This window comes from Felis catus, chromosome A1, assembly GCF_018350175.1.
Source record: "Felis catus isolate Fca126 chromosome A1, F.catus_Fca126_mat1.0, whole genome shotgun sequence".
In the NCBI taxonomy this organism is placed as follows: Eukaryota; Metazoa; Chordata; class Mammalia; order Carnivora; family Felidae; genus Felis; species Felis catus.
Window position 1 is genome coordinate 44,856,176 of NC_058368.1, and position 27,877 is coordinate 44,884,052.

General features: G+C 33.5%; 1 protein-coding gene across 3 annotated transcripts in view; it reads right to left on the reverse strand.

The window, feature by feature from the left end:
- KLHL1 (kelch like family member 1) overlaps nt 1–27,877 on the reverse strand; it is a 355,898-nt gene that overhangs the window by 176,426 nt on the left and 151,595 nt on the right. For all 3 annotated transcript variants that reach the window (XM_019827858.3, XM_011288605.4, XM_045054161.1), the window contains exon 4: nt 20,726–20,922. In XM_019827858.3, coding sequence (XP_019683417.1) covers nt 20,726–20,922 — 197 coding nt within the window. The remainder of the gene's footprint in view (nt 1–20,725; nt 20,923–27,877) is intronic.

The following is a 27,877-nucleotide window of genomic DNA, read 5'->3' on the forward strand; positions in this document are numbered from 1 at the left end:
TCTTTCTTTCTTTCTTTCTTTCTTTCTTTCTTTCTTTCTTTCTTTCTTTCTTTATTATTTATTTATTTGCCTTCTTTGCTTTGCTAGCACTTCACAAAAGGATATCCTTATAAGATCAGTTTATGTCAGCTAATTGAAGATGTTCTTGATAACTGGACTCCTTTCATGAAACCACAAACCTAATATAGTTTAGAGTCAGCCACAACAATGCAATGTAATTAAAGGTCAGGTTCAACTGGACTTAGTGTCTAATCTCATCAGGTGCTTTCTGCCTCCGCAACATTTCCAAAATCCTCCTTTCTAAGAGTCTGAATACAGCCATCTCCTAAAGAGATTATTGCAGTGGCCTAGAGCAATTCTCCCTTCTAGTGTGCCCTTCCTGTAATCTATAAACTACATTCTCCTTTCCCTCATCTTTGTACCACAATTTGTAGAATTCTTATAACTAAAAGCTGTCAAAGTCTCCCATTCAATTATAGGAGAAATATTCAAGTTTTTTTATTATGATAACAGAATCCCTTCAGAGTTGATCATCTACTAATTTTCCAGCTTGTTTTCAGAAACTACTCCTCACATACTCCTTAATCAAACATACAAATTCTTCAAAATTCTGAGCAATATTTTGTACCTCTATGAATTTTTGGAAATACAATTTCTGTGTCTCAGTAGTATGTTTCTGGATCACGAAATCAGAAGAAAAGACCAAACTTGTGGACCATCGTGGACTAATTTGGCATTTTTCCCCAGGAGTAGCAAGTATCTGAAGGCTGGCTGTTCTACTCTTCAATGTTACGCTGAATGAAAAGAGCTCTGAAAATTTTACTCCCTTTTCTATACTACGTAGACTACTCTTTCAGAGCATCTGTGTATTTTATGTGGAATATTTATGTCCTTCATTTATTTGTAATATTTGTGCTTGTTGTTACACATGATGATGATGATTACTATCAAAAGGAAACATTTTTATCTGGGACTGATATGTGTCCAGAACAGATGCTGTCAATTTTCAATTTTCCTTAACTGATTGCTTTTTTTTTTTTTTTTTTTTTTTTTTTTTTTTTTTTTTTTTTTTTTTTTTTTTTTTTACCTGGCATACTCTGCATTCTATCCATGGACTTTAAACTGCATTGGTTAGATTGTTGATTTGTGTTTTTTTGTTCCGCTGTGAAGTTGCTTGAGTGGAACAGATAAATAAGACAGGTGGTAGAAAAATCCATTTTTGGGTACATTAGTGACACCAATTTTCTCTACAAATAGATGGAATCCCATATCACACAGCCAGGGCCAGCTCTGGAGGAAGGTCTAATAGTAAGTTCAGGAGAGTGTCCTGAGACTTCAACCCAGGGGGCAGGAGCAAGCCAGGGCAACCTGAAGCAGTCTTCAGAGCCTCTGTCCAAAACAATGGACTCAGATATTTCTGTTCTCTATTTGTCCCTGGCCCACCCTCAAGTTTAGGTTATATCTGGTCCAATCAGTCAATCAATCAATAAGTAAGTAAGTAAGGTTATACCTGGTCCAATAAATAAATAAGTAAATAAATAAATAAGTTAGGTTATACCTGGTCCAATAAATAAATAAATAAATAAATAAATAAATAAATAAATAAATAAGTTAGGTTATACCTGGTTCAATCAATCAATCAATCAATCAATCAATCACTTAGGTTATACCTGATCCAATAAATAAAAAAATAAGTAAATAAGTAAGTAAGTGAGTAAGTAAGTTTCTTTCAGCTCTGCTTCTTCCACCATTTTAATTTAGCTGATGAAACATCATTGGCGTGCCCTCATTTTTCTTATGCCTCAGCCATGTCTTTTCATATTCTCCAGAGTAGAACCCACCGCCCCACACAACCTGCCTGCTTGCATGATGATATAAATTGAAGAAGAGGTATGCCAACTTGGTGCCTCCCTTTTATATTGGGCCTAATGTTTACTTGATTTGGCAGCCTTTTTTTTTTTCTTCAGAGCTTACATTATTGAGTTATTATAATTCACTAGCTCAAATGCAGGTGAATTTTCTCCTCTATTCTGTGTGTTTACATCCATTTTGGAGAGTTTTGTGAATGGAGTTACAAAAACAGCGTTTACTCTCTTTACCAGAATTCCCACCCATTGAAAACGTATGTGAGCTTGTCAATCTCTAAATTTTGGAAGACAATAAGTGAATCCCAGGTTAACCCATTTTAACAGAAAATTAAGAAAGTAAATAAATGTGTAAAGATATAAAGCATTAGTCCTTTTGTAGTTTACAGTGTTATTTTAGAAGATATTCAGGCAGTACTCAATGAAATGGTATAATGAAACTGACATTCCTAAAGCAATGTCACCATGAAGGATTAGGCAATGTTACTTCGCACATATAAAAATGGAAAAGGGGGTAAAAAAGTAATGTGAAATTTTCCTTTGGTTGAAAACAATTAAGAAAGCTAAGTTGATGAGTAATATGTAAGGCATAATGGGTTTTCTAGGGTATTTGTGTTTTTTTTTGATATGTTCTTAGAAAATATTAGATTTTACATAAATTTATGACTCTCTTGAGCTCTTTACATTATGGAGATGTATATACATATGGCTTTTTATACTAAACATGGTCACAGAACAAAGGGTAACAGTGAATGAAAAGGTTCTGATTCATTGAATTTTTCAGTCTCAAATATTCTTAGGAGAAAGAGAGGTCAGCAAACATACCTGTTTGTTCACATATTATGTCTGACACAAAATACCTCACAAACATTAATTCTCCTCTGTATGCCCTCATAAAGTAAAGGTTGCACATGAAATAAATAAGAACATTTAATATACAAATACATAAGCAGTCATAAATGTTAACCCCATCCCATTTTAGCATATTCATAAACTCTATTTCTGCATAACAATTAACACCTCATGCTGTTTCAGCACCAACTTGGCAGATAATGAGGCTTCTGTATGTTAAAATGTAAATGATCTTACTGACCAAATAACAGGGGACATATATTTCTTTTCCATAAGAAAATCTAGCCAGTAAAAAAACTAAAGCAGGGCTGCAACTGCAATAATTTCCTTAGGAATCAATTAAAAACTTCTTCCTTCAGTAAAAGGAAACATCATCAAACACTTTACTAGAAATCTGATAAATAAAGTCACAGCAGGTCAAGTCACCCTTATCGTCTGCAACATGGTTTACAATGCATGTGTCTTGTGGGAAATCTATTAATGCAGATATAATCCTATAATCCCCATCCGTCAATGTGAGTGCAGTAATGGAGTTCCGTTCAGGGGATCTCAGTCTTGCACAGCAATGCCTTAGATGTTTCAAATAAGCATTTGCTATATTAATGTTGTTGTATGTGGACTGAGGGTCAGTATAGTCGAATTAATCTAAGCTTGTAATTATTTTTGAAACTATTTTATAGTATTCCAAATCCATGCAACTGATCTCTCTTAAGTTTCTGTCCACCTTATTTGATGAAACTTGATCATTTCAAACTCAGTGTGAAGACAGCCTCTAAATCCTAACCCTGTTATCATTCTGCCTTTCCTCAAATATTGGGTGAGACTTTATTCTCCCTTTTTCCTCATTCATAAGTTTACTCTATTATTCATTCATTTATTCAAACATTCAATCAAAACAATATATTTTCAAGTTTTAGGTAAGGGAGACCAATAGCTACTAGCTTTTAAAAAATTAATGTCTCATGAAGATTAGGAATAAATAAGACACATAAAATGTAATAAGTTCTATAACCAATGCAAGGACAAGGTCACATAAAAGCTTAGTAAAAGTTTTTAGGGTGGCTTGGGGATATTTAAGGGAACATTTTACTTGTTATATTTTAGGGTTAAAAATTAAATTAAAATTTTGTGAACACATATGGGAAAAGTAAAAGACTTGGGTAGAAAGAGAATGATGTGTGAGGGCACAAGGTGGTGAAATTTCATGGAATGGGGTGGAGCTGCAGGTATTGAGTATGGCAGAATGGCAGAGTTATGGGGAAATCTGGTAACAGGACTGGAAAAGTAGGTGGCCACCAGATTATAAATCCAGTGTATGTTAACAGTTTATACTTACTAATGGGGAAATCACTCAAGAATGTTCACCTGGAAATAGATTGAATCACATTTGGATTTAGGAAAGTTAACCACCTAACTTAAGGAAAGTAAATAATAGGGGCATCTGGGTGGCTCAGTTGGTTAAGCATCTGACTTAGGATCAGGTCGTGATCTCACAGTTCATGAGTTTGAGCCCCACATTAGGCTCTGTACTGGTAGCTCAGAGCCAGAGCCTGGAGCCCACTTCAGATTATGTGTCCCCCTCTCTCTACCCCTCCCCCACTCACACTCTTGTTTCTCTCTCTCTCAAAAGTAAACAAACATTAAATTTATGAAAAATAAAAAACTAAATAATAAAATGCTATTTGATCTCCACTGAAAACCATGATTTAATACAATTTTTATGAAGCTCTAGAACAAGCAAAAACAAACAATATATATTTAGGGATACATACATGTGTGGTAAGTACATGATAAAGGACACATGTATTTAAAACACAAAATTCTTACTGTCCTCAAAAAATAGAATTTACCAATGAAGGAACAACAGGTAGAAAAGATTTCAGGGATTGCGCAGGTAGAAGTGTACTTAAGTGTAAGTAAGAAGACGTTTGATTTTTAAGTTACATACCACTATCATGGAAAGTTATTTGAGTGTTATACTTTATAACATTAATATATATTCTAAGTTTTAAGTTTTACGAAATAACCCATTTAAGATGAATAAACATTTAAAAATAAAATATTTGAAAACATTACAAATGAATTAAAAATATTACAAAAATATTACATTATAATATTACATTTTAAAATGAATTAGATGGGGAGAAAAAGAAGCTAATTCAACATCTTAGGTAAGAACAGATGAGAGATGTAACAGAGTAGTGAACTCTAGGCAGAAGGGACGAAGTCGGGTTCAGTAAATGGTAAGAGAGAAAGGAAAAGAGTAATGAACGCTGCCGCAAAGTTCAAGGTAGGAGGCACTTTAAAGAAGAAAGTGTTCAACAGAGTTTAACACTGCAGAAAACTGGGAGAGAAAAGTACAACTGGATTTTTTAAACTCCAGGGTGACTGGTCAATTTGGACCATGGCTTGCCTATGTCTTAGTGGAGACTGAATGCATACTGCAATCGGGGTTCAAGAATTTCTATGCTGGAGTTGCTTAGGGGTGATGATCTGGTTTGGAGGGCAAGTGCTAGGGCTCTTGCGTTGATATTGTGAAGACAAACTTTAAATTGTTAAGTGTCAACTACAGATCAATTAAAAATTACATTCTAAGATGCTTTTGTTTATTATATTACTTTTTGAAATGACAGTTTTTAAACAGTATCATCATCATCATCATCATCTCATCATCATCATCATCATCATCATTATCATCATCACTATTGTTGTTAGTGTTATTATCTTGCTCTTTGAGGTGCTTCTAGGAGGTGCTGATGGGAAGGGAGATGCTCTTATGGCACCAAAATAGTTGAGGAGGAATCAGGATGTAAAGAGGGAGAGTTAGTGAGAGACAATTTAGTGCAATGGTTAAAATTACAGACTTTGAAGCTAGTTCTGCTAATTTGAATTCTGGCTCCATGTATCCATGAATAAGTTACAATTCAGTGAGTTAATTAACTTTTCTTTGACCATAAAGATACTCCCTATCTCATAGCACTGTTAGGAATAAAATAGTTAATATATAATACTTAGAATATTGTATGGCTTATAGTAATCTGTTATAATTATTAATATTATTTTGGTGAAATTGTGAAGCAATTGTAATTGCTTGTCATTTCTGCTCTCTGTAGCTAAGCAATATTATGTGACACTTATAAATAAGATACATGAATGACTGTGTATCATTTTAATGTCATATTGGAACATGAAAGTCACCATTGAAGGAGTATTTAATTTAATAGAACAATATACCATTGTTTGATTTACCGTTCCTATTGATTAGAGCTTAAGTTCTGTGAAATTACATGTTAACTTGCAGAATAATGACAGTTGCAAATAATTTCTGCCCTCTGCAAAAGAGAAACAATAATGTTTAAAGTTTAATGACTTGTAGGACATTAACCAGCTTTGTCTCTATCTTTCAAGTTTATTTCAGCGTTCTTATTCTTAGTAACTTTGGCCTCTTTAAACTAGTTTACCACCCTGCTGGTACTCTCATTCATGAGAAAATTATATGGCATATGCTCAATATACATTTGTGTGGCTCATGTTTTTACCCATGATTTTTTGTTTGTATTTGCATGATGTTGTAACTTTGGAAAATGCATACCCATTTCTTTACCACTTTTACCTACTTTCCCTTCTTGTATAGGAGCAGTAAACCAGTAAATAAGGTTCAATAACAAGTTTAGTGTTGTTTGAAAATAGGCAATTCTTACCTGGTTATGGAAATATTATTATAATATTTGGGGAGCTTATTTCCTGTATCTTAGGAACAGTCAAGCTGCCCCAGTTCTCAGGTAACCATTGTTTCTATATTTTGTTCCAGAATGTAAAGGCCGTGGGCACTTAGCATGCGTTAAAACTTAGATACCTTTCTGCAGCCTGCTCCCTTCTTTATGGCTATTGAATCATTGAAAGGCTCCCATTTTTTCTGTTTATATCACACAGAACCCTAGCACTATGAATTTGTTTAATATGGCATGTAGCAAGTTTTCTTTCTCTCTCTGGGTAAGATATTTTTGAATGATTACACCACATGAAACTGAGATCAAACAAGCCCACTAAATTCCTTTCTGTACTTATTCTGTGGACTGCCTACTCTCCATTAGCCAGAGTGTTTTGAGCTGTGAGTGTATAGTGGAGACAAAGGATAAGACACAGGTGGATAGACGATAAACACATAGTCCTTAATGTCAAGTACCCCCAAATCCCTCGAATGTAACCTCCAGCCAAATTTGATCTTCCCATTATTATTTAAAGGCCTCAGTGCCAACTAAGCTGAGTCATTGCCTTCTCATAGTTAACTATTACAGTAACCCGAAGATTATACTGCAGATGAAGAAGTGGAAAGAGAGAAAAATGGTTTCTTTGGATTGTGTCCATGCAAAAAATAAAAAAAAAAATGAAAGAAGATACTTAATAAAACAATTCTAATAATAATGGAGGAGGAATGAGATCAAGATGTAGGAGAATTAGTCTTGAATAGTTGGAGGAACACCTGATATTCTAAGATTAGAAGTAAACTTAAATGTGTTGATAAAAATATAACACTGCCTTTCACTAGCCTGGCACTTTATACTTCTTAAAGTACTTACATATATGGTCCATGCTTGACATTAATTGCATTATTTTACTTAAAGCCAAAATATATACTTTCACCAATTCTGTTTTTAAAAATCACTTTTGAAAAGTTATCTTCACCTCTGCATAATATTTTTATCAATAAAGTGATAAAACAATTGTAGTCTTATAAGTAAAAACTAAGACAATGACACATAGTGGTTACTGCTTGTGCTGCGTGTTCAAATTCAGGGTCTGCAATTCATTAGCTGGGTGGCTTTGGGCAAGATTTTATCTTGTATATTGGTTTTCTCATCTATAAAATGAGAACAACAGTTTTACCTATCTCACACGGATGTTGCACTAATGCATATAAAGCCATTTGTGTCAAGCCCTGGGAAAGTCTCTAATATATAAAGAACTTTTATAACTAAAAAACAAAAACCAAAAAACAAATAGGGGCCTATGGGTCGCTCAGTCAGTAAGCATCTGACGCTTGATTTTGACAAATTGTGAGACCATGTCCTGCATCAGGCTCCTTGCTGACAGGATGGAGCCTGCTTGGGATTCTCGATCTCTCTCTCTCTCTCTCTCCCTCCCTCCCTCCCTCCCTCCTCCACTCATCTCTCTCATGCTCCCTCTCATTCTCCCTAAAATAAACTTAAAAAAATAAAATTAAAAAGATAACCAACATGATTAAAAATGGGCAGAAGAGTAGAACAGATATTTCTCCAAAGAAAATATAAAAATATCCAACAAGTACATGAAAAGATGTTCAATTTCATTAGGATTAGGGAAACATAAATCAAAAGCACAAAAGATCATTTAACATCCATGAGAGTGGTTATAATCAAGAAGAAAGTTAATAAAAAATTATTGACCCAGATACAGAGAAATTGAAAACTTAGACACTCCTGTAGGGAATGTGAAATGCTGCAGCTACCCTGAAAAACAATCTGGTAGGTCCTCAGAATCTTTAACATAGAAATACTATACAGCCACTTCATTCCTGGTTACATATTCAAAAGAAATGAAAATAGTATGTCCACACAAAAACATGTATGCAAATGTTCATAGAAGTAGTATTCATAATGGTCCCAAAATGTAAACAACTCAGGTGTCCATCAACTGACGAACAGATACATAAAATGAGGATCTATCCATGTGATGTAATATTATTTGGTAATAAAAAGAAATGAAGTCTAGCACATGCTATAATGTGAATGAATCTTGAAAACATTATACCACACAAAAGAAGTCAGTCTAAAAAGCCTACATATTGTATGATTTCAGTGGGGGGAAGGTTAGTAATAGATACAGAGTTTCTCTATGAAGTGATGGAACTGTTTGAAAGTTGATTATGGTGATGGAGGCAGAATTCCGTGAATATACTAAAGAGCATTGAGTTGGACACGTTAAATTGCTGAATTATATGGTTGGTGAATTATTACCTCAATAATGTTGTTTTTACAAAACATAACATATTTGGAAGCAGGAAAATATTTATCCATTCTTCCACAGTTACTTGTTGGTCCTCTACTGTTATCAGATAATGTTTTACTTGTAGTGCCACTAAGGTCTTATTAATGATAAAATGGCACTTATCCACCTTATCTAGAAATGTATTTACATTTCATGGAATTTCAGATTTAACAAGATATTTGCAAAATCATGAAGCTGCAAGGAACCATATGGGACCAGTATGATCTGAAATAAACTTTATCATTTTATGGTTAATGAGACAGATCTCACGTGAATTGCTAAAAAACATACAGTTTTATTAAACATTTAAAAAGGCAAGTTTTAAAATTTTCAGTGCAATTTTTTTTTTTTTTGCCTTATACTTTACCTTCTTTTAGTGTTCAAGAAGCATTTAAAACTCACACAGCTTGAGCATTCGGGACATAATGGAAACTTGAAACAAAGTAGTTAAAAAATGAAATTGTTGGTCAAAAATCAAAGGAGCAAGGGTGGGAACATATTCTGGACTAAAATGAATGAATGAATGAATGAATGGATGGATGAATGAATGAATGAATGAATGAATTAGTTAATGATAAATAAAAGAGTGCAGCCTGGACTTCTAGCCCATGTTTTAAAGAGAAACTTGAGATATTCTGGTTTAGTATCTTATCTAATTGGAATTACTTCCACAATTTCTATGGCAAAATTTTGATCATTTTCCTTAAATCCCAGTGGTGTTATATGCTCTCACAAATTATTTTTAAAATAAACTTCAAGGAAAAAAAATCAAGCTTCAAGAAATGTCAAAAAATCTAAGATATTATTAATTAAAATTTTATGTTACAATATTTAATGTTAATAATATGATATGCTAATATATTTGTACAAAATATTATTTTAGTCATAGTTTGGATTAAAACAATAATAGCAACAAAACTAATACTTGGAGGGAATTATGTAACTTTCAAAATCTAATTTTGCTACACATTATATTGGTTTTTAAAAATAAGACAAAGGGCACTGTAGATTACTATATAGTTTTTGTTCTTCAGTCAACAAGATAAACCTATTCCCTGCTAATATTTGGTATCGGAGAATACCATTGAATGAAGAGTTGATGGTTGGCCTATGTTATTCTATTCACCCAAGCTGATTCTTGGAGTTGGTAAGTTTTTCAACTGTTGATCTTTCAGAAAATTCCTTTTATTTTGGCCCAGGACCTGAGGCTTCAGTGATTCCTGTTTTTATTGTCCAGGTTGCCAAAGATACACTTACTATGAGAAGTTTAAAGATCTTGGTGTTTTTTAACTTATGTTTCTTACCAAGTTTTATTTGTACTAAGCTGGAATACTTCACTCATATTTCTCGCTCCTTGAAATAAAATAAAGAAATAATTCTCAAGGCATTTTATGACTTCAAAAGTAAAAGAGAGTGTCAATTTACTGTGATGAATTTCAAGTGAGCTCCTCCAACTGTCCACTTTTGATTTTAAATGATCTAGTAAAATAATATTCTTTCCTAAGTCAAGTGATGTTTCAGTCTGCTGACAACTAAACCATCACAAATCTCTAAAGGCTTTTTACCTGTGAAAGCACACTATTCAAACACCTACCACATCATTGGTTACTTAAAAACCAACTTTCAGAGTCTTTGATAAAAGTTAGGATTTTCAAGTTTTCAATATTTAACAATTTCCTTCTCCATAATCTTTCTGAATAATTGAGTAAATGCACTTGCCACATTCTACTTCCAAAGGGGAAGAAAGTATATTACTGCATCTTAAAGTGCTGTCAGAATATATGACAAACTTTATTAAGGAAGACACTATCCTAATTGCTGTCTATATTTTCTTTATGCTTTTTCTCATTCTATAAAAATATATAAATTTTAACTTATCAAAGTTTAAAATGTAGAAGTTATGATAATGATGACCATAATATAAGTATATATACGATCTGCGAAAAATGTAGATTTTCAAAACAGTGTAAACTAGGGTTATCATAGAGTTTACTACTTAAAAATAAAACCTTTCTTCTGAATTAATATATGCAGTCAACGTTCATACAGATGTCTATTTGTGCATGCAAATTTATGCATATATGTCCTAATCAGCAATTACATATAATAAAACCTAATTTTAACTTCATCAATTTTCTTCAATTGCAATATATTTATTTGAAAATTATCTTCTTCTACATTTTATGTTATGCTCTGTCTCCTCCTCATTTTGTTACCCTCATTTTTCCTTATCCATATACCAGAAGTAAAAATAGAAACACTACTTTATAAATTTATGATCAGCCTTTTTTCCTTTCCAATAAAACTAGAGAAGAACCTGAATTCCATCTCTATCCATATATTTGGAAACCTCTTAATATTCTTTTAACTTAGATCCAATTAAAATGCAAATTGTCTTTAACAAAGGTTTAGAATAGTATAATATCTTGTTGGAACATTTACTCAGTCTTTAATAAATCTGCTTAGATTTGGTATTGATGAAATAGTCCATTTTGCTTTGAAAGTCTACCCTTCATTATTTCCAAAAAAACCTTTTCACTGATTGTAAGTTATGTAACTCTAATATCATCTTTCAAATTATTAATATTTGAAATTATTCATTTATCCTTTCTTGCAAATATCATTTATCATGTATCTAAAATGAGAAAGGTATGGGCCGCCTGGGTGACTCAGTTGGTAAAGCATACAACTCTTTATCTTGAGGTTGTAAATTTGAGCCCCATGTTGGGTGTAGAGATTATTTAAAAATAAAATCTTTAGAAAAATAAAAATAAAATGAGAAAGGTGCTATTTGCTGAGAACTAAGAATGTAGCAGTGAATAAGTCAGATGTAGTTTGTTACCTTGTGGAACGTGTAATCCAGCTCTCTGCATAATATTATACATTTAGACTAACTTGGAGTCTGAGAGGAACGCCTGATACTCTGTAAGAAGTTACTTTTTTCTTAAATTTGTCTGGTTGTACATTTCTAAAAGCACTCTTTTTAGGAAATGATCAGCCCCATCTCAACTCTACCCTACATACAAAGGACAGACTGAGTTTCCCCTCAAGCAAAGATAGATGTATCATGTATCATGTATCATCTGATGAACTATAATCGATACCTTTACCTTTTATTCCTCTTTAAAAACTTACTATTAAAGATCTTTAAGTACAAGTATAGTCCTAACTGAAAAATGACAGTGAAAGAAAAATCTAAAAGAGAACTGTAAAAAGAAATTAGTTTCACAGTATGTGATTCATTACCTCATCAGAAAATATAAATATTTTACAATAGTTCATGAGGTGAAAATTATGATAATAGAGTGAAACTTTATTTACGCATAAAAATCAGAATTTTTTTCACTTGAACAAAAGCATATTATTGATTTAATTTGTTGAAGAACCGTACTTTGCAAACTGCAAAGGGCACTGTACCCAAAATGTTTCTGGCTTTCCTTTCTGCTGACATCACATTAGAAGCTCTTTTAGGACTATTCTAATAATGTAAGAATATTACTTGTTCCAGAAGGGAATTCTATAGATTAAGTGATTGAAATAATTCAACACTTGGGGACTACTTACAAGTTACCATGAAAAAAATCTTTTGTATGTGTATTTATAGGATATTTTGTAACATTAGTTCCTTCTCGATACTTTGTTAGTTCTACTGTTGTTACAGCATCAGCTCAACATACAGCAACGCCATAAACATTTGTATCTGCTGACAATAAAGAAGACCTAATACATTTTTAATCCTAGATTCTGCATGTATGTGTGTGTGTGTGTTTGTGTGTGTATTTGATTTTAACAGCTATGCACTGTATCTTTGTGTTTTAGAAATAGCTCAGTATGAGAAATAAAAATAAAATTAAAATATGCAAATGAAATCATCTTTAAAATGAATAGAATACTTCTCAAGTAGAGGAATATTATAATTATATTCAACATCATCAACATCAAGAAAGCAGAAGGATATGTTTCTTAAAATAGAATGTTCTTCAGTTTGGATATAAAAACCTAAAATGGAAACATATGTGAAGAATATCTGAATAGAAGAAATGGACGGTATCTAAAATGGACCCTTAAGAGGCTTATAATTTTCATTTGATACTCTGCAATAATGCTTAATTAGTCTTTGAAACTGTCATAAATGCACATTTAATTGTGGTTATTTTATGAACCCTAACAATTACAAAGTTCTGTGTAGTCAAACAGCAATCACATGAGTGAATAATTATGTGTTATAATGCTACTATTTATTATACATCTCTATCAGTTTATCCAGTGTCATATGAATATCCTGTTCACACATGACACTGAACACAAAAGTCAGTTTTTTAAAACTTCCACTGAAATCAGCTTCCGGTCTTAGCTAGTGGACTTGGTTGTACCAACGACTGTGATTTAGGACACAAATAAATACCTGTAAAGAGTTGTGAGCCTAATGTAGGCACAGAGGAAGTAAAGAGAAGCAAAAACTAAAATAGGAAGTTCATATCTATGCAAGCTTCCACCTGCTTCCCCATTACTTGTGATCATCCACCTTCAGTGGCAGTTGTCATCGAAGCCACTCAATGTATCCAACCTTCATTTCTTATCAATTTACAAAGAAATGCTGAAAGTCAAAGTTTGCTCATTTTCAACCTGACAATTGTATATTAACTTAAACTCACTACTCAGACCATGTATTACTCAGATACTGAAAAGGAGTAACATGAAGTAATGAACAACATTTTTAAAAAGATAACTTTCAACACACATTTTAGTACTAATATATCGCATAATAATCCTGGGGATAATATGGGTGAAGGGAACTTTGTTTTGATGACTTAGAAAAGCAAAGCAATTTAAAATTAAATTCCAAAAAAAATTGAATTAACAAAATTAAATTAAATTCCTTGGATTCCCCCAAAGAAAACTCTAATTAATGGGTTATTAGAAGAGTTATCAGTAATGATAAAAAAAAGAGCATGCTTCTAACTAGAAACCATGAGAAATGTCAGGTATTTCAAAACCATGAACAGAAACCGCATAAATAAGGTTGGTTCTTTTTGTCTGGAATTGCTCTAATGGTTCTGAAGCACAAGTGAATGATGTATAGGATTTTTAGAGGACCAGACCGAAAGGGCAGCCATTCTCACACTGGCTTGGCAGGGCTCTATGCTGCAGTGCTGAGACGTCTATCTTCCAAGGCTATTTATTGAACATGGTAGCCTTTGATCAGTCCTATTGCCACACTTCCGCCCCTAGCATAAACATCGGGAAATGCTGTGAGCCATGATGGTAGCACTGGGCAGAAAGTGAGTGACGTGAACAGGGAAACGAAAACAAAACAAAACAAAAACAAAAACTGAGGAACAAAATGTTCATGGCGTTCTGTACTCTCATCTATATTTTAAGTTTACAATATCCATTTGTCTAAAGTAATCCATGTTTTGAAGTGTTCTGAACATCAGAAATCTAATTTGATTTAATGAATAAAATTCAATTGCTGTGTAGTCATTAGCGTATTAAAGCATCTAATTTCTTTTTTTTTTTTACTTTTTTTAACGTTTTTATTTATTTTTGAGACAGGGAGAGACAGAGCATGAACAGGGGAGGGTCAGAGAGAGGGAGGCACAGAATCTGAAACAGGCTCCAGGCTTTGAGCTGTCAGCACAGAGCCCGACGTGGGGCTCGAACTCACGGACCGCAAGATCATGACCTGAGCTGAAGTCGGGCGCTCAACCGACTGAGCCACCCAGGCGCCCTTAAAGCATCTAATTTCTAGTTTGACAGTACTGGCTTAAATCTCCGTTCTAGCATGGTCTTTCTATTGTTCTTCAGGAAATTATTGAACATCCCTGAGTCATTTTTAGAATGGAGATTATGCATATGTAGCAGGGGTTCTGAAAGGATTAAATTAACTAAGCATGCTTCACCCTAGAACAATGCTTGATATGTACTATATACACTTAACTTGTATACCTTCAGCACCAGCAGTGGGAAGCTTTGCTACCAGACACAATGGCAGAAGTTTAGATTTACCTGACTTTCTCTTTTTCTTTCTCACTCACCCAATATGTGTGTGAGTGTACACATATAGGTCTCTATAGAATGCCAGTCTTTATTCTTGGTTTCTTTTCTGGCCTCTTCCTCACAGCAGTCAGGCAACTAGTCTTTAAATTTAATCTCGGCTTTTACTTGCTTAAGAATGTTTTCAATGATATACCATTATACTCGATATAAAAACCCAAATCCTTAACAAATTCTCAATAACCTTGGAAAATCGGCTCTGCCTAAAACTCCAGCCTCATCATCCACCTCTCTTCCTTTCTGCCTGACTATTCAATCACATTTGAATTTCCCAAAACAGAATAAGCTCCTTCCCACCTCAGGTCACTGGCACATCATGAATGTTCTTTAGCCAACACTTCACCTGATGAATCCTGCCTCATCCTTTACAACTCCATATAAGGCAACACTCGTTTAACAAGGCTTTGTCTCTTTCACTGTCCCATAGCATCTTACCACTATCCTTTGTAGCAGTTACCATATGTATGCATGATGCAAATATATATGCATGTATATAAATGTCATTTATAGGAATAATTTATTTGCACTAAGTATCTTCATTTTTATTCTAAGGGCAAACTATGTCTATTTTAGCTACCATAGTATGCCCAATGTGACGTATAGTCTGGGTACAAAATATTCAGTAGTCACTCTGTCACTATTCAATCAACAATAAATGCTATGCACTTAAGGTATATAAGTGTAATAAAAAATGCTAACAAGAAGCTACCACAGTAATGGAAGAGAAGAAAACACAGTAACAAAATCAAACATATAAAGCCAGAAACTAATAACTACACTAAAGGATATAAAACAGTGTGAGGGTGTAGAGAGTTTTGAAGGCAGTGCCACATTATATAAAATATTCAGAGATGAGAACTCCGTGGAAGTGACATTTGAGCAGGCATCTGAACGAGGCAGAGGAGAAAAGGATATAAATACTTGGTAGAACAGTGTTTCTGGCAGAGGGAAGCAAGAGCAAACACAAAGGTCATCAGGTGAAAGGTCCTTAGGTGAGATGCTTGATGTAGTTAAAAGGCAGTACAAAGACCAGTGTGGTTGAAAGTGTATGAACAGAGAAAATATGGTAAGAAATGGGACTGAAAAGAAAATTAGAGGAAAACTATGTGTGTTCTTGAATGACTGAATTCATGAGTGGGGAAAATCGCAATCCTAAAAGAATATCCAAAGGGAATATGTTAGTATATTACCATTTACTAGATACTTCATCAGGACAAAATAAATTTCAACACATAATGCTTATTCTGTCATAAAGGATTTTGCAGTACAGTTGTGAAGACCAGTCACAAACACAGAAAAGGTCACTGATTGCATAGGGAAATTTATGACAATGTCACATAATCCTAAATAAGGGAACCCTAAGATTTCAAAGGAGAGAAAGAATGCCATGGAAAGGTTTTTTTTTAAAGATTTTTTGTTTATTTTTGAAAGGGAGAGACAGAAAGAAAGCATGAGCAAAAGTGAGACAGAGACAAAGGGAGAAAAGAACCCCAAGCAAGTTCTATGCTGCCAGCACAGGGCACAATGTGGGGCTCAAACTCACGAATCATGAGATCAAGACCTGAGTCGAAACTAAGAATCAGATGCTTAACCGACTGAGCCACCCACGCTCCCACCATGAAAAGTTTTACGATGTTTCTTAGGCATGAATGAACTTGAACTGGAAACTGGGGGGTTATTTAGAATTATATTCCAGAGATTCCAGGCCAGAGACATTATCATGTACAAGTGATCATTTACATGTACATGTACATTATCATGTACAAGTGAAGGGAATTCACAGCACATGTTTAGGAGGAGGGAGGTCAGGTCTGCTTATTTTTGAGGAAAAATGCCCAGGTAATGGTTTAGAAGTTAGGTAAGGAGGACTATGCATATCAAAACTGTGTGAATCTGCTATTTTGAGGTAAATAAATGTTGGATGAGGAAAACATGCCAATCTATTCAATGTAAGAAACATTGTGGATAGTGAATTGACAGTGCTGTGCAAGTGAAGGTCAGAGAATTCATGTTAATGGTCTCAACCTTCAGTTCTATGTGAATTGTCTTCAAAAGCACTCAGCAAAGGCACTCCGTTTCTCAAGAACCTCCAGAAGGCTCCCATCAACTGACTCAGTCTACAGTTGTGAAGTAAATCTCTTTCAAAGGCTTGCTAAGAAGTTATTTCAAGTTTCCATTTGTCCACCTCTCTGCTTTTAACTGCTTGTGAAGTTGTACCTTCCACCTCTTATCTCCCATAGCTTACACGGATGCCCGTTATTGACAAACTCTAACCCAGAACCAAAAGGAGAGAGTATTTCAGAGAAATGCAGTTCCAGGAGTCCCTGAAAAGGCAAGATGACCTTGGAGGGAAGTGGCAGTGATGATTAGTGGAAATAGACAGCCCAGCAGAGAAAGAAAGGTCAGATGACTGAAGTAGACCTTTGGACTCTCCATTCATCTTTGCACAAAGAAAATTAATCTCAGTATTATTCTTTCATATAACATTTAATTTGAACAGAAGATTACACCACTAAGATGGAACACAATGAGGAACATTTACACAACACTATTAGACACAAACCTATTTTGTCAAATATGTGAAAATAGCTATTTTTATGCCCTACTGTAATTCAGCTATACGCACCAAATTTTTTTCAATATCTCTTCATATGACATGAGTATAGAATCATGCTATTCTTGATATTCTCATCTGTTTCTATTTGTCACTCTAATGATTTTAAATTATGATTTTCAAAATTAAGCACAACTCTCATAATGAACTCTAATAGTTAGAGGGGGCATATTTCCTTCAATTATTTTGTTGCTGTCTGGATATTCAGGCAGCCAAAGTTTAAATTAATGTTTTAGAATTAGTTTCACACTTCTGCCTAATATGGAACTTGCAATCAAAATTTTCCAGTAGCTTGCACATGAACCACTGCCAAGCTGGGTCACCTTCCTGAATAGATTTTGGAATTATCCACAAAAAATCAATAGTTGAAGCCAAATACAGAGGTGAAATTTCCAAAGGAAAGTTACCAAATGATATAAATGGCAAAAGCATATAACCAGCACCATAAGATCTGGATGTTCAAGGTCAAGTTGATATCTAAAACTTTCAGCAAGGAAATAGAAACTTATGGAAAAATGTTACTTATAAAATAAACAAATAAATAGTAGATCCAATAAAGAATTTAGTCCCAGATGTACTAGAAAAAGTAGTATGATTTGCTATTAAAGCAACTAAAAAAAAAGATAACATAATGGGCTTGTTCTTAAAGCACAGATTGAATAGATTGGATGAAGACATATGCAAGATTGAACAAGGATCAGAAGTAAAGATGTGGTGAGAAATTATAATACCAGATGTAAAACACTCATTTGAAAGTGTTAGAAATGAGAGAAAACAGTAATGTAGGACCAATAGGTCAGTAAATTTTATTCACTAAAAATAGTAACCCATGAGCATCGAGAATATTGGAGCTTCATGTTCCCAAAAGAATTTGAAATCATGTTTGAAATCACGAAATTAAATTTCAGCCTACATGGCACAATACATAATCCATTCATAGTCTCAAAAATAAATTAAGATAGAGATGTTTAGAATGTTGAGTATATTAACAAAATTTGTGTAAATTTCAGGTTTAAATATATTTTACTATAGAATATACATTTTAAACTTTCTAAAGAAAAAATATTGTTAATATTGTGTGATAAATTGTGGAGCAGTACAAGCAGCTGCAAGAAAAACATCTTTATTACTAAATTAATAATTTCAAACTAGACCAGAAGGGACCATTATCCCTCTGGATATGGACACATATTGTTCTTCGGCTTAGCTACGCCAAGAACTCCTAATTGTAATGAAATGTGCATAATTAAATGACTGCAGTTGGACTTTGATATTTTGGTTGATGAACTGTTTGTTTACATTGATTTTATATGGTTCATATCATTTCAATATTGGTACTATGCCTTGTCATGGAATATTTCAAAGGAAAATTTTGACAATAGAATCACAGAGCATGTATCTCTTTCTTTTTATTTGTATATTTTCATTTAATTTACCACTTGGCTTAAAGGATTAAAGAAGAAAAATAAAATAAGATTAAAATTCTGTATAAGAATAACAATCAGAAGACTTTTAAATGGCTGACAGTCATTGTGATTTGAAAAGATGTTGAATCTTAAAAGAAGAACTTTTTCATAAGTAGCAAGTACAAAGCTTAATGAGATTTACCTCATATAAATTCTTTCCTTGAGTTGAAAGGGAAAGTTCTATACTTTACAATTGGTTGTTTCAATAATTACAATCAAATCATTAGTAATGTTAATAGTGACAATAACAAAATTGGCTAGCATTTTCTAGAGGGCTTACTATATGCCAGACACTAGAATAAGATCTTTTAGAATGTTCTTTCTAGGGTATGAAATATGATCAGTGTGAATTGTTGTAGCTGATTATTCTATTCTAGAATGGAGATAACATAAAAAACATCTCACATCACAAAGTTCACACATTTAAAGTGTACAATTCAAGTGATTTTTGGTATCTCTATAAAGGTGTTAAAATACATATATATAGAAAAAATGAGAAAAATATAGACTTAAATTACTTTATGAGTATTTACTGACTGATATTCACTCAGTTTAAACCCATCATTAAAATGGTAAAGAGGGGCGCCTGGGTGGCTCAGTGGGTTGAGAGTCCGACTTTGGCTCAGATCATGATCTCACTGTTTGTGAGTTTGAGCCCCGCATCAGGCTCTGTGCTGACCTCTTGCTCAGAGCCTGAGCCTGCTTCAGATTCTGTGTCTCCTTCTCTCTCTGCCCCTCCCCTGCTCACGCTTTGTCTCACTCTGTTTCTCAAAAATAAATCAATGTAAAAAATAAATAAATAAATAAATAAATAAATAAATAAATAAATAAATAAAATGGTAAAGAAAGTCAAAGTTCTTAAAAAAAATAGATCAGTTCATTTATACATCTAAATATTTCCCCTTACTATAGAGTTTGCAGAGGTTCTGAAATCCAGTATGTACTATGCCAATAAATACTTTATAATATATACTTTAAGTAATGATATTTTCCCTGGACAAATCATACAGGCAGAGGCATACCAAATATAATGTGCTATGATGAAAATGCATTTGGCAGCTTGGGCTGCTATAACACAATACTATTGCCTGGGTAGCTTAAAGAACAGGAATTTATTTCCCATATTCAGGAGTTGGGAAGTCTAAGATGAAGGTGTAGACTGATTTGAGTTCCTGGTGAGGGCTCTCTTCATGATTTATAGGTGGTCACCTTCTTACTGTTCCCTCACAAGGTAGAGAGAGAGAGGAGGCAAATTCTCTGGTATCTCTCCTTATAAGGGCACTAATCTCATCATGAGGGACCCACTCTTAGGACTTCATCTAAACCTAATTACAACCAAAAGTCCCTGTCTCCAAGAACCGTCACATCGTGGGTAGGCTTCAACATTGAATTTTGGTTGATACAACTTATTCCATAGTAGAAATGTTGTAAGAAAAAGGCAAAAAAAAGTTGCTTTTTTTTTTTTTTTTGTGGTACAGACTGGTAGCTCTTCATCAGAAAGAAAAGAAGAAAAAAGGGGCAGCTGTGGAAGTAGGTTTAAAAAGAGATATGACAGGAGTACTAAGAAAGATTAAACAATTTTAAAATCTTAAATAGTCTATAGTTGCTTTATGGTTTTATTTATGATTTATACACAATGTAGAAATAAGTCCATTAAGAACAGACTTTTTTTGCTTTGATATTATAAAATTCTATGTAGTACATTTTGCCCCATTATAGAAATGTGCCCAAGCCTATAGAACTCATTTGAAACATGAAAAAGTCATTCAATGCAATGATAGCAATTGTTTTAACCTCTGATAATACAGCTATGCCTCTATTATGGAAATAGTACATTTCCTTACCATTGTGTAGCTGTGGGCCACCTTCATTAATTCAATGCATCCTTGAGCATCTGCGAAGGCTCGGATCCCCAAACAGTTGGATGGGTGCAACAGCTTCATGAGGAAGTGGCAGCACACTTCTACTACTTGAGGGAGCTGAAGAAGGCACGCTGCAGCAAGAAGGTTTTCAATGGTGTCTTCCTTTAACTCCAAGCAACCTAAACATTAAGTGAACAGAATCACGAAACTGTTTAGAACGATAACTTACATGTCTCACTTCACGTAACATTCAAAATCTTCTAGTACGTACAAATGCCTTGTCAACTAAAATGTCTGTATCCACTTCAGCAGGAATTATGGTTGTTCCTTTTGTTGTGAATTAAGGAAAAAAAAGGAGGCACAAGAAAGTTTCACAAAAACATGTCTAGAAGCTTAGGAGAGCAAAAATTTATGAAGTTTCTGACAATACACTTGTGTATGTTAGTATGAAGCACTTATATGTGGATAATGAATACATGTATATGTACATGTCTTATATATACCTGTGTTGTAGATTGCTAATACTGTTTTTAACTCACTGTACCCATGGTTATAGTTTTCTGTAATTTTTCTTTCCGTTTAGTCAGTTCTCTTAACCTCAGAAAATGAGCTCTTGAGTATTTCCTCTTTTTTCTAACTACTGGAATAATTTATTAAAGAATTGGACTTTTTGTGGAATGTTTGTAAAACATTCCTGTGAAGCCTTCTGGGCTTAACTATTTGGGGTTAGGTTTTGTTTGGCAACTCAACACATCTTTAATAGGTTTACTTCCATTCAGATTTTCTATGTGTCACTCAGGATCGAGTGAGTATTTCTAAGTCATACAAACGGCTTATTCCATCTTAGTTTTTGTGGCACAGACTGTTACTCTTCACTAGAAATAGCTTCACGCGGGGCGCCTGGGTGGCTCAGTCGGTTGGGCGGCCGACTTCGGCTCAGGTCATGATCTCACGGTCCGTGAGTTCGAGCCCTGCATCGGGCTCTGTGCTGACAGCTCAGAGCCTGGAGCCTGTTTTGGATTCTATGTCTCCCTCTCTTTGACCCTCCCCCATTCGTGCTCTGTCTCTCTCTCTATCTCAAAGATAAATAAATGTTAAAAATTTTTTTAAATAAAAAAAAAAAAAGAAATAGCTTCACGCATTTTCCTGAACACAGGACCAGGCCACATGATAACATCAGGATACATGTCAATGGACTACGAGTAGAGGGATTTTGGTTACTACCAAACCAAGGTATTTATGACTTGATTGTGCTCCATCCATGGTCTCTTTCTCTTCTACCAGCAAAGTAAAGATGGCATAAAACCTTGGTGGATGGAGGATGCACATGGTGTAAGGAGCCTGTGTGCCTGAATCTATACCAAAAACTATTAGTTTCAAATAATAACTCAATATTTAAGCTAATAATACTCAATAAACTCAAGTACTCAACTGTATATAATTTTATTGGTTTATTGGTTTTATTGATCATTGCAGTCTAATCTACTCTAAATTTTTAAAATTTTTTTGAGTTTATTTTATTTATTTTGAAAGAGAGAGAGAGCACAAGTTGGGGAGGGCCAGAGAGGAGGAGAGAGAATCCCAAGCAGGCTCTGCACCATCAGAACAGAGCCTGATGTGGGGCTCAAACTCACAAACCATGACATCATGACCTGGGCTGAGATCAAGAGTCAGATGCTTAATTGACTGTGCTACCCAGGTGTCCCCAGTCTACTCTAAATTGCAGTTTTAATTTTATTTTAATTAGTGTATGCCTATAATTATTGGAAATTTTTCATGCCATAGATTGTTTATTTTTACTGTCATTCTTATTTTGTTAAATTAACCTATATTTTCAGTGGATTGTTTAATCATTTCAAAGAATCAACTTTGGTGGGTCTCGTTAATGCATAATATAGAGTAATGGTAATGGACGTGAGTTTTTTTAGAATTATTTTTATTAATTTTGCTTAGAGATTTTTGGCTTTGCTAAATATGAAAGTTCTGGAAAAGTATTGCCTATTTTTATTGAAATGGTTTTTCCTCCTTACCTTTGCTTCTCCAATTTTCCCTTAGAGACTATTATCAAGGGCTTTGTATTGATCAAATCATTCTCTCCTCCCTATCTGTAGTTTCTTTATATATTCCATTCACTGATTATGTCCCCAATATATTTAATATTTCATTTAAACCTGATATGTAAAACTTTACAAATATTTCTTATTTACTTCTAGAAGTTCTCTCCATGAGAATTATTTGTATTAAAATTTATAATATTTTTATATCTACCTTTAAATCCATGGATACTTATTTGGTATATCTAATATCCTCCTTAACCCTAACTTACTAAAAATTTAAATAACTTTTAATTGTAGAAATTCTACAAATGGGAATCACTCATTTCACAGAATTTTTAATTAACTCATAAACATTAATTTTTAATCCTAAGTTTTAAATAATGTCATTCTTTTTCTTTGATTATGGCTTCATTTTATTTCTACTGTTCTGTATTTATTTTTTATGTTTATTCATTTTTGAGAGAGAGACAGACACAGGGTGTGAGTGGGGGAGGGTCAGAGAGAGAGGGAGACGCAGAATTTGAAGCAGGCTCCTGGCTCTGAGCTGTCAGCACAGAGCCTGATGGGGGGCTCGAACTCACAAACTGTGAGATCATGACCTGAGCTGAAGTCGGCCGCTTAACTGCTTAACTGACTGAGCCACCCAGGCGCCCCTCTACTGTTCTGTCTTTATGTAACTTTACCACCTTTAGTTTTAATTATAATTATCCAAAAATAAGTATCTGTGTTCTACATTTAATAGCAAAATTTTGAGAATTTTAGATATCTTTCTGAGAAAATAATGTTTTATTTTCCTTTCTGAATGTTCTAAATTTGACTGAGGTTTGAATTATCCAAACAAGTTTTATTTATATGGTTCTTTTACTTTTTGCCTCAGTAAGACCTATATTGCAGCCTCTTATATTCAATGATAGTTATTAGTCCCTATATAAAGGGGATATTTTAATTCATTTGTGCACTTGGAAGACAGGCTACATGAAATTTGAAACTCAAACACAAACTTATATGAAGAAAATAATTGATGAACTTTTTCTTTCTTTTCTTTTCTTTCTTTCTTTCTTTCTTTCTTTCTTTCTTTCTTTCTTTCTTTCTTTCTTTCTTTCTTTCTTTCTTTTTTCATTTTCTTTTTCTTTTTGTGAGAGAGAGAGTGCATGGGCAGGAGAGAGGGACAGAGAGAGAATCTCAAGCAGACTCCACACTGAGCATGCAGCTGGATCCCATGACCCTGGGATTGTGACCTAAGCCAAAACAGAGTGACACTCTCAACTGACTAGGAAACCCAGACACCCTAACTTTCATTATTAATATTCTATCATCTAATTGAAATTTAAGTGTGTATTCTTGCTAGCTAGAATTTATTTTCTAACTTTATGATGCTACAGAAAACTTTTTTTTTTTATTTTTCCTTTTTTTTTTTCAACTAGGATGTTAGAAAAGTTGTCTACTATCAAAAATTCATCTTTCAAGGACAGAATATTTATTAAGAAAGATCTTTATAAATAGACTGCCTTTTTCTTTTTCCAAACCAAAGTTTTTTATTCTGGATTTTTTTTAACCTATAGTAATTTGTAAGAATAGTACAATAAACACCCATATACTCTTTACCTAGCTTCACCAAATGTTAACATTTTGCCATATTTTTCTGCGTGTGTTTGTGTGTGTGTGTGTGTGTGTGTGTGTGTGTGTGTGTGTATGTGTATTTATGCTATAGCTGCTGAATTACTGGATTATTCAAACCATTATACTTCACCCCTAAATACTTAAGCCTGTGTCTCCAAGAACAAAGGTGTTCTCCTACATAACTACAATGTAATTTTTACACATATGAAATTGATAATATTACTAGTATTTACTATGATGCATATTTCCCAAAATATCCAAATAATATGCTTTATAGATTTTAGTTTTAAATTCAGGATCTAATTAGGGCTTGCACATCATATTTATTTGTAATGTCCTTTTAGTCTCTTTTAACTTATATTAGTTTTCCAGCCATTTTGTCACTCATGACATTTATAACAATAGTGAAAATTCCAGACTAGTTGTTATGTAGAATTTCCCCAGTTGTGTTAGTCATAGTATATCACCACGATTAAACCTAGCTGAAATCTTTTTTTTTGGCAGGGACATCATATAGGTGATATTGTACCCTTTTCAGTGCCTCTTATAGGGAGGTTCATTACGTATGTCTCATCATGGATGATGTTGTTTCGTACCTTGTTTAAGGCAATGTCTGCTAGATTTCTTCATTTTAAATAATTTTTTCCTTTATAATTAGTAAATAATCTGTTGGGTGAGGGATATCTTTGCTTTCAAACATGACATTTCACCTATAACTTAACATGTTTAATAGTTAAAGAGTTTTATGTTTTATTTATGAGTGTCATGGAAAGAATGAGACAGAAAAGGAATCTAAAGCGCGCTTCCAAATGTTGCAAGGGATTTGATGAGGAAAGAAAAAAAAAGCACATAAACTGGAAACAATAAATTGAAAGGAACAAGGTATGGGAGGAAAATTAAAATACTTTTTATTATATATTAATTTCCAATTGAATTAGCTACCTAAAGTTTAATTTTAATTTTAAAATAGGGACATTATCAATAACAAAATTTAGAAATACTTATTTTTAAACTTACAAGATTTTAACAAATTTACAAGGTTCCTATTATTTGGATATTATCAACTAGTAGAACACTGAGTATCATAGGTCAATTTGGCAGAGGAGACATTTGTCAATACAGTTCTTCGAGGTGTTTATATTTCACAATATCATTCAATAATAATGTAAAACAAAATATTCATCTGAAGTTGAAGGATTCAGACAAGCTCAAATTATTTTAAGATAATCATGTCAGTGTAGTTATTGATATATATTTTAAGGTTTGTGAATATTGTAGTAAGCACAAGAATAAAGTATTCTACAGGTCATAGACACCTGTACTTTATAGATTTTGAATGATTTATGAAATGTGTACCTTTACTTGTTAAAATAAAAATATGAAGTATAGAGGAGATAACATGAATACATTAAAATATATTATTATTTATAATTGATCATATGCATAACAGCTTTTTATAACATGTATATCTTTAAAACATCATCATGATTTAAGAACTGTAGAGGAATTTTACCTAAAATTTTTCATTAAGATTGCCAAGATATGGATATATGCTTCCTAGGATGGATCCTATGAAAATCAGATAAAAGAGATAAATGAAAGTAGCATGGCTTTTATAGATTCCATTTATTATGACCTCAGTACATTTGGAGAATGACTTCCTTTAATTTTATATAATTGTTTTCAACAGCACTTATAAGGAGAAAACTCACACAATAGACCTGACCTACTATTTTTGAAAAGGGCTGCTTGTTAAGATTTGACCTTGACTGGTGTCTGAAAATGTACATTTCAAAGGGGTTCCTACCATTAACTAATACAAATTGCTCTCTGTACCTAAACTGTCTGTATAAACAATACGGTTTATGCTAAATACTTGCTTTCCTTCTGAGAATCTTGAATTTTGGTGCATGTCAAGCAGAGGCTGCCTATGTGATCAGTCCCCCCAAAAAACCCAGAAGACTGATTCTCTAATAAATCTCTCTGGTTGGAAACAATTCACATGCTTTGTCACAACTCATTGGAGAGGATTAGGCTTGTTGGGTGTAGATGAAGTTGAAGATACACTGTGACTTTTGTCTGGAAAACAGAACATTGTTAACATTTCAATTCACCCCAAATTAAGCTATATGTTTATTATAATCATATTCAAAGTCTCAGCAAACTTTTTGTAGAAATGAGAGAACTTATTCTAAAAATTCATATGCAAATGCAATGGCCTGGAATAACCAAAAAAATTTTGAAAAAGAACAAAGTAGGAGAAATAATGCTACCAGATTTTAAGACTTCTTACAAAGCTACAGTAATCAAAACTGATTGGTACTTGTCGAAATATATACAGAACAATGGAAAAGAATAGAATCCAGAATTAGAACCACTCATAAAAAATAACTAGTTTTTGCAAAGCCATAAGACAATTTAATTTAAAAAGTATAGTCTTTGAACAAATGGTGCTGATACAGTCAGATATCTATATGCAAAACTTGTATTTTCATTATAACCCATACAATTTATAAAATGTACTCAAAATGTTAATTCAGTGAAGAAACTTCAGCATTTAGCATTACATTTAGCATTACACGTGACTACTATTTGGAGAGGTTAAGCATGATCTAAGATTGGCATCCTTGTTGGTCAGAACCTGAGTCAAGTTTTGGAATACAGACTTAGATGCCCTCCTAGAGGAACACATTTCTGTTCAAATTAAGGGCAGTGAGTATGCAGAGGACTTTCTGATAAGATAGAGCAGGTAAGATAAAATGCAAATATGTCCATAAGTCATTCGTTTCTTTATATCTTTGCCCTTTGGTAATACTCTTCTATACTAGCTCTGAGGTTGGCCATGGGAAATACCATGGACAAAGGAAAAGTGTAAAACATAAGGCAAGCAAGTCTTTGAAAGGCATTTCATTTGTTGCATTTGAGACCTTTCCACCATCATGTCATTAAGTCTGAGCAAGCCTGTTTCATCAATCTGATGCCCTCTGTTAGGTGGTTATGCTGCTGACAGTCAACTGAGCACCAATACAGGATTAAGCTTAGTTCCAAAACACTAGAAAAACTTCTCAACCAAGTCCAGCCAAATTGACAAGGCGCAAACTCATAAACTAAATAAACGGTTGTTGTTTTAATACATTGTATTTGAGGGGAAATTTTGGGGTCAAGCAACTGTTATGCATGAAGTGTTAACTTATAAAACACAAAATTAAACATGTTATAGGCTAATGAAAAATAAATTACTCAAAATGGATCATAGTCCTAAATGTAAAAAACTAAAACTATAAATATTCTATAAGATAGAAAATTTGTGTAACCTTAAGTTAAAGGTTTCTTAGATAAAATATCCAAAGCATAATCCATGAGAAAAAAATTGTTAAATTGGACTTCATAAAAATCACTGCAAGGGACAATATTAAAGGAACAAAAAGATGAACCACAGACTGGGAAAAAATGTTTG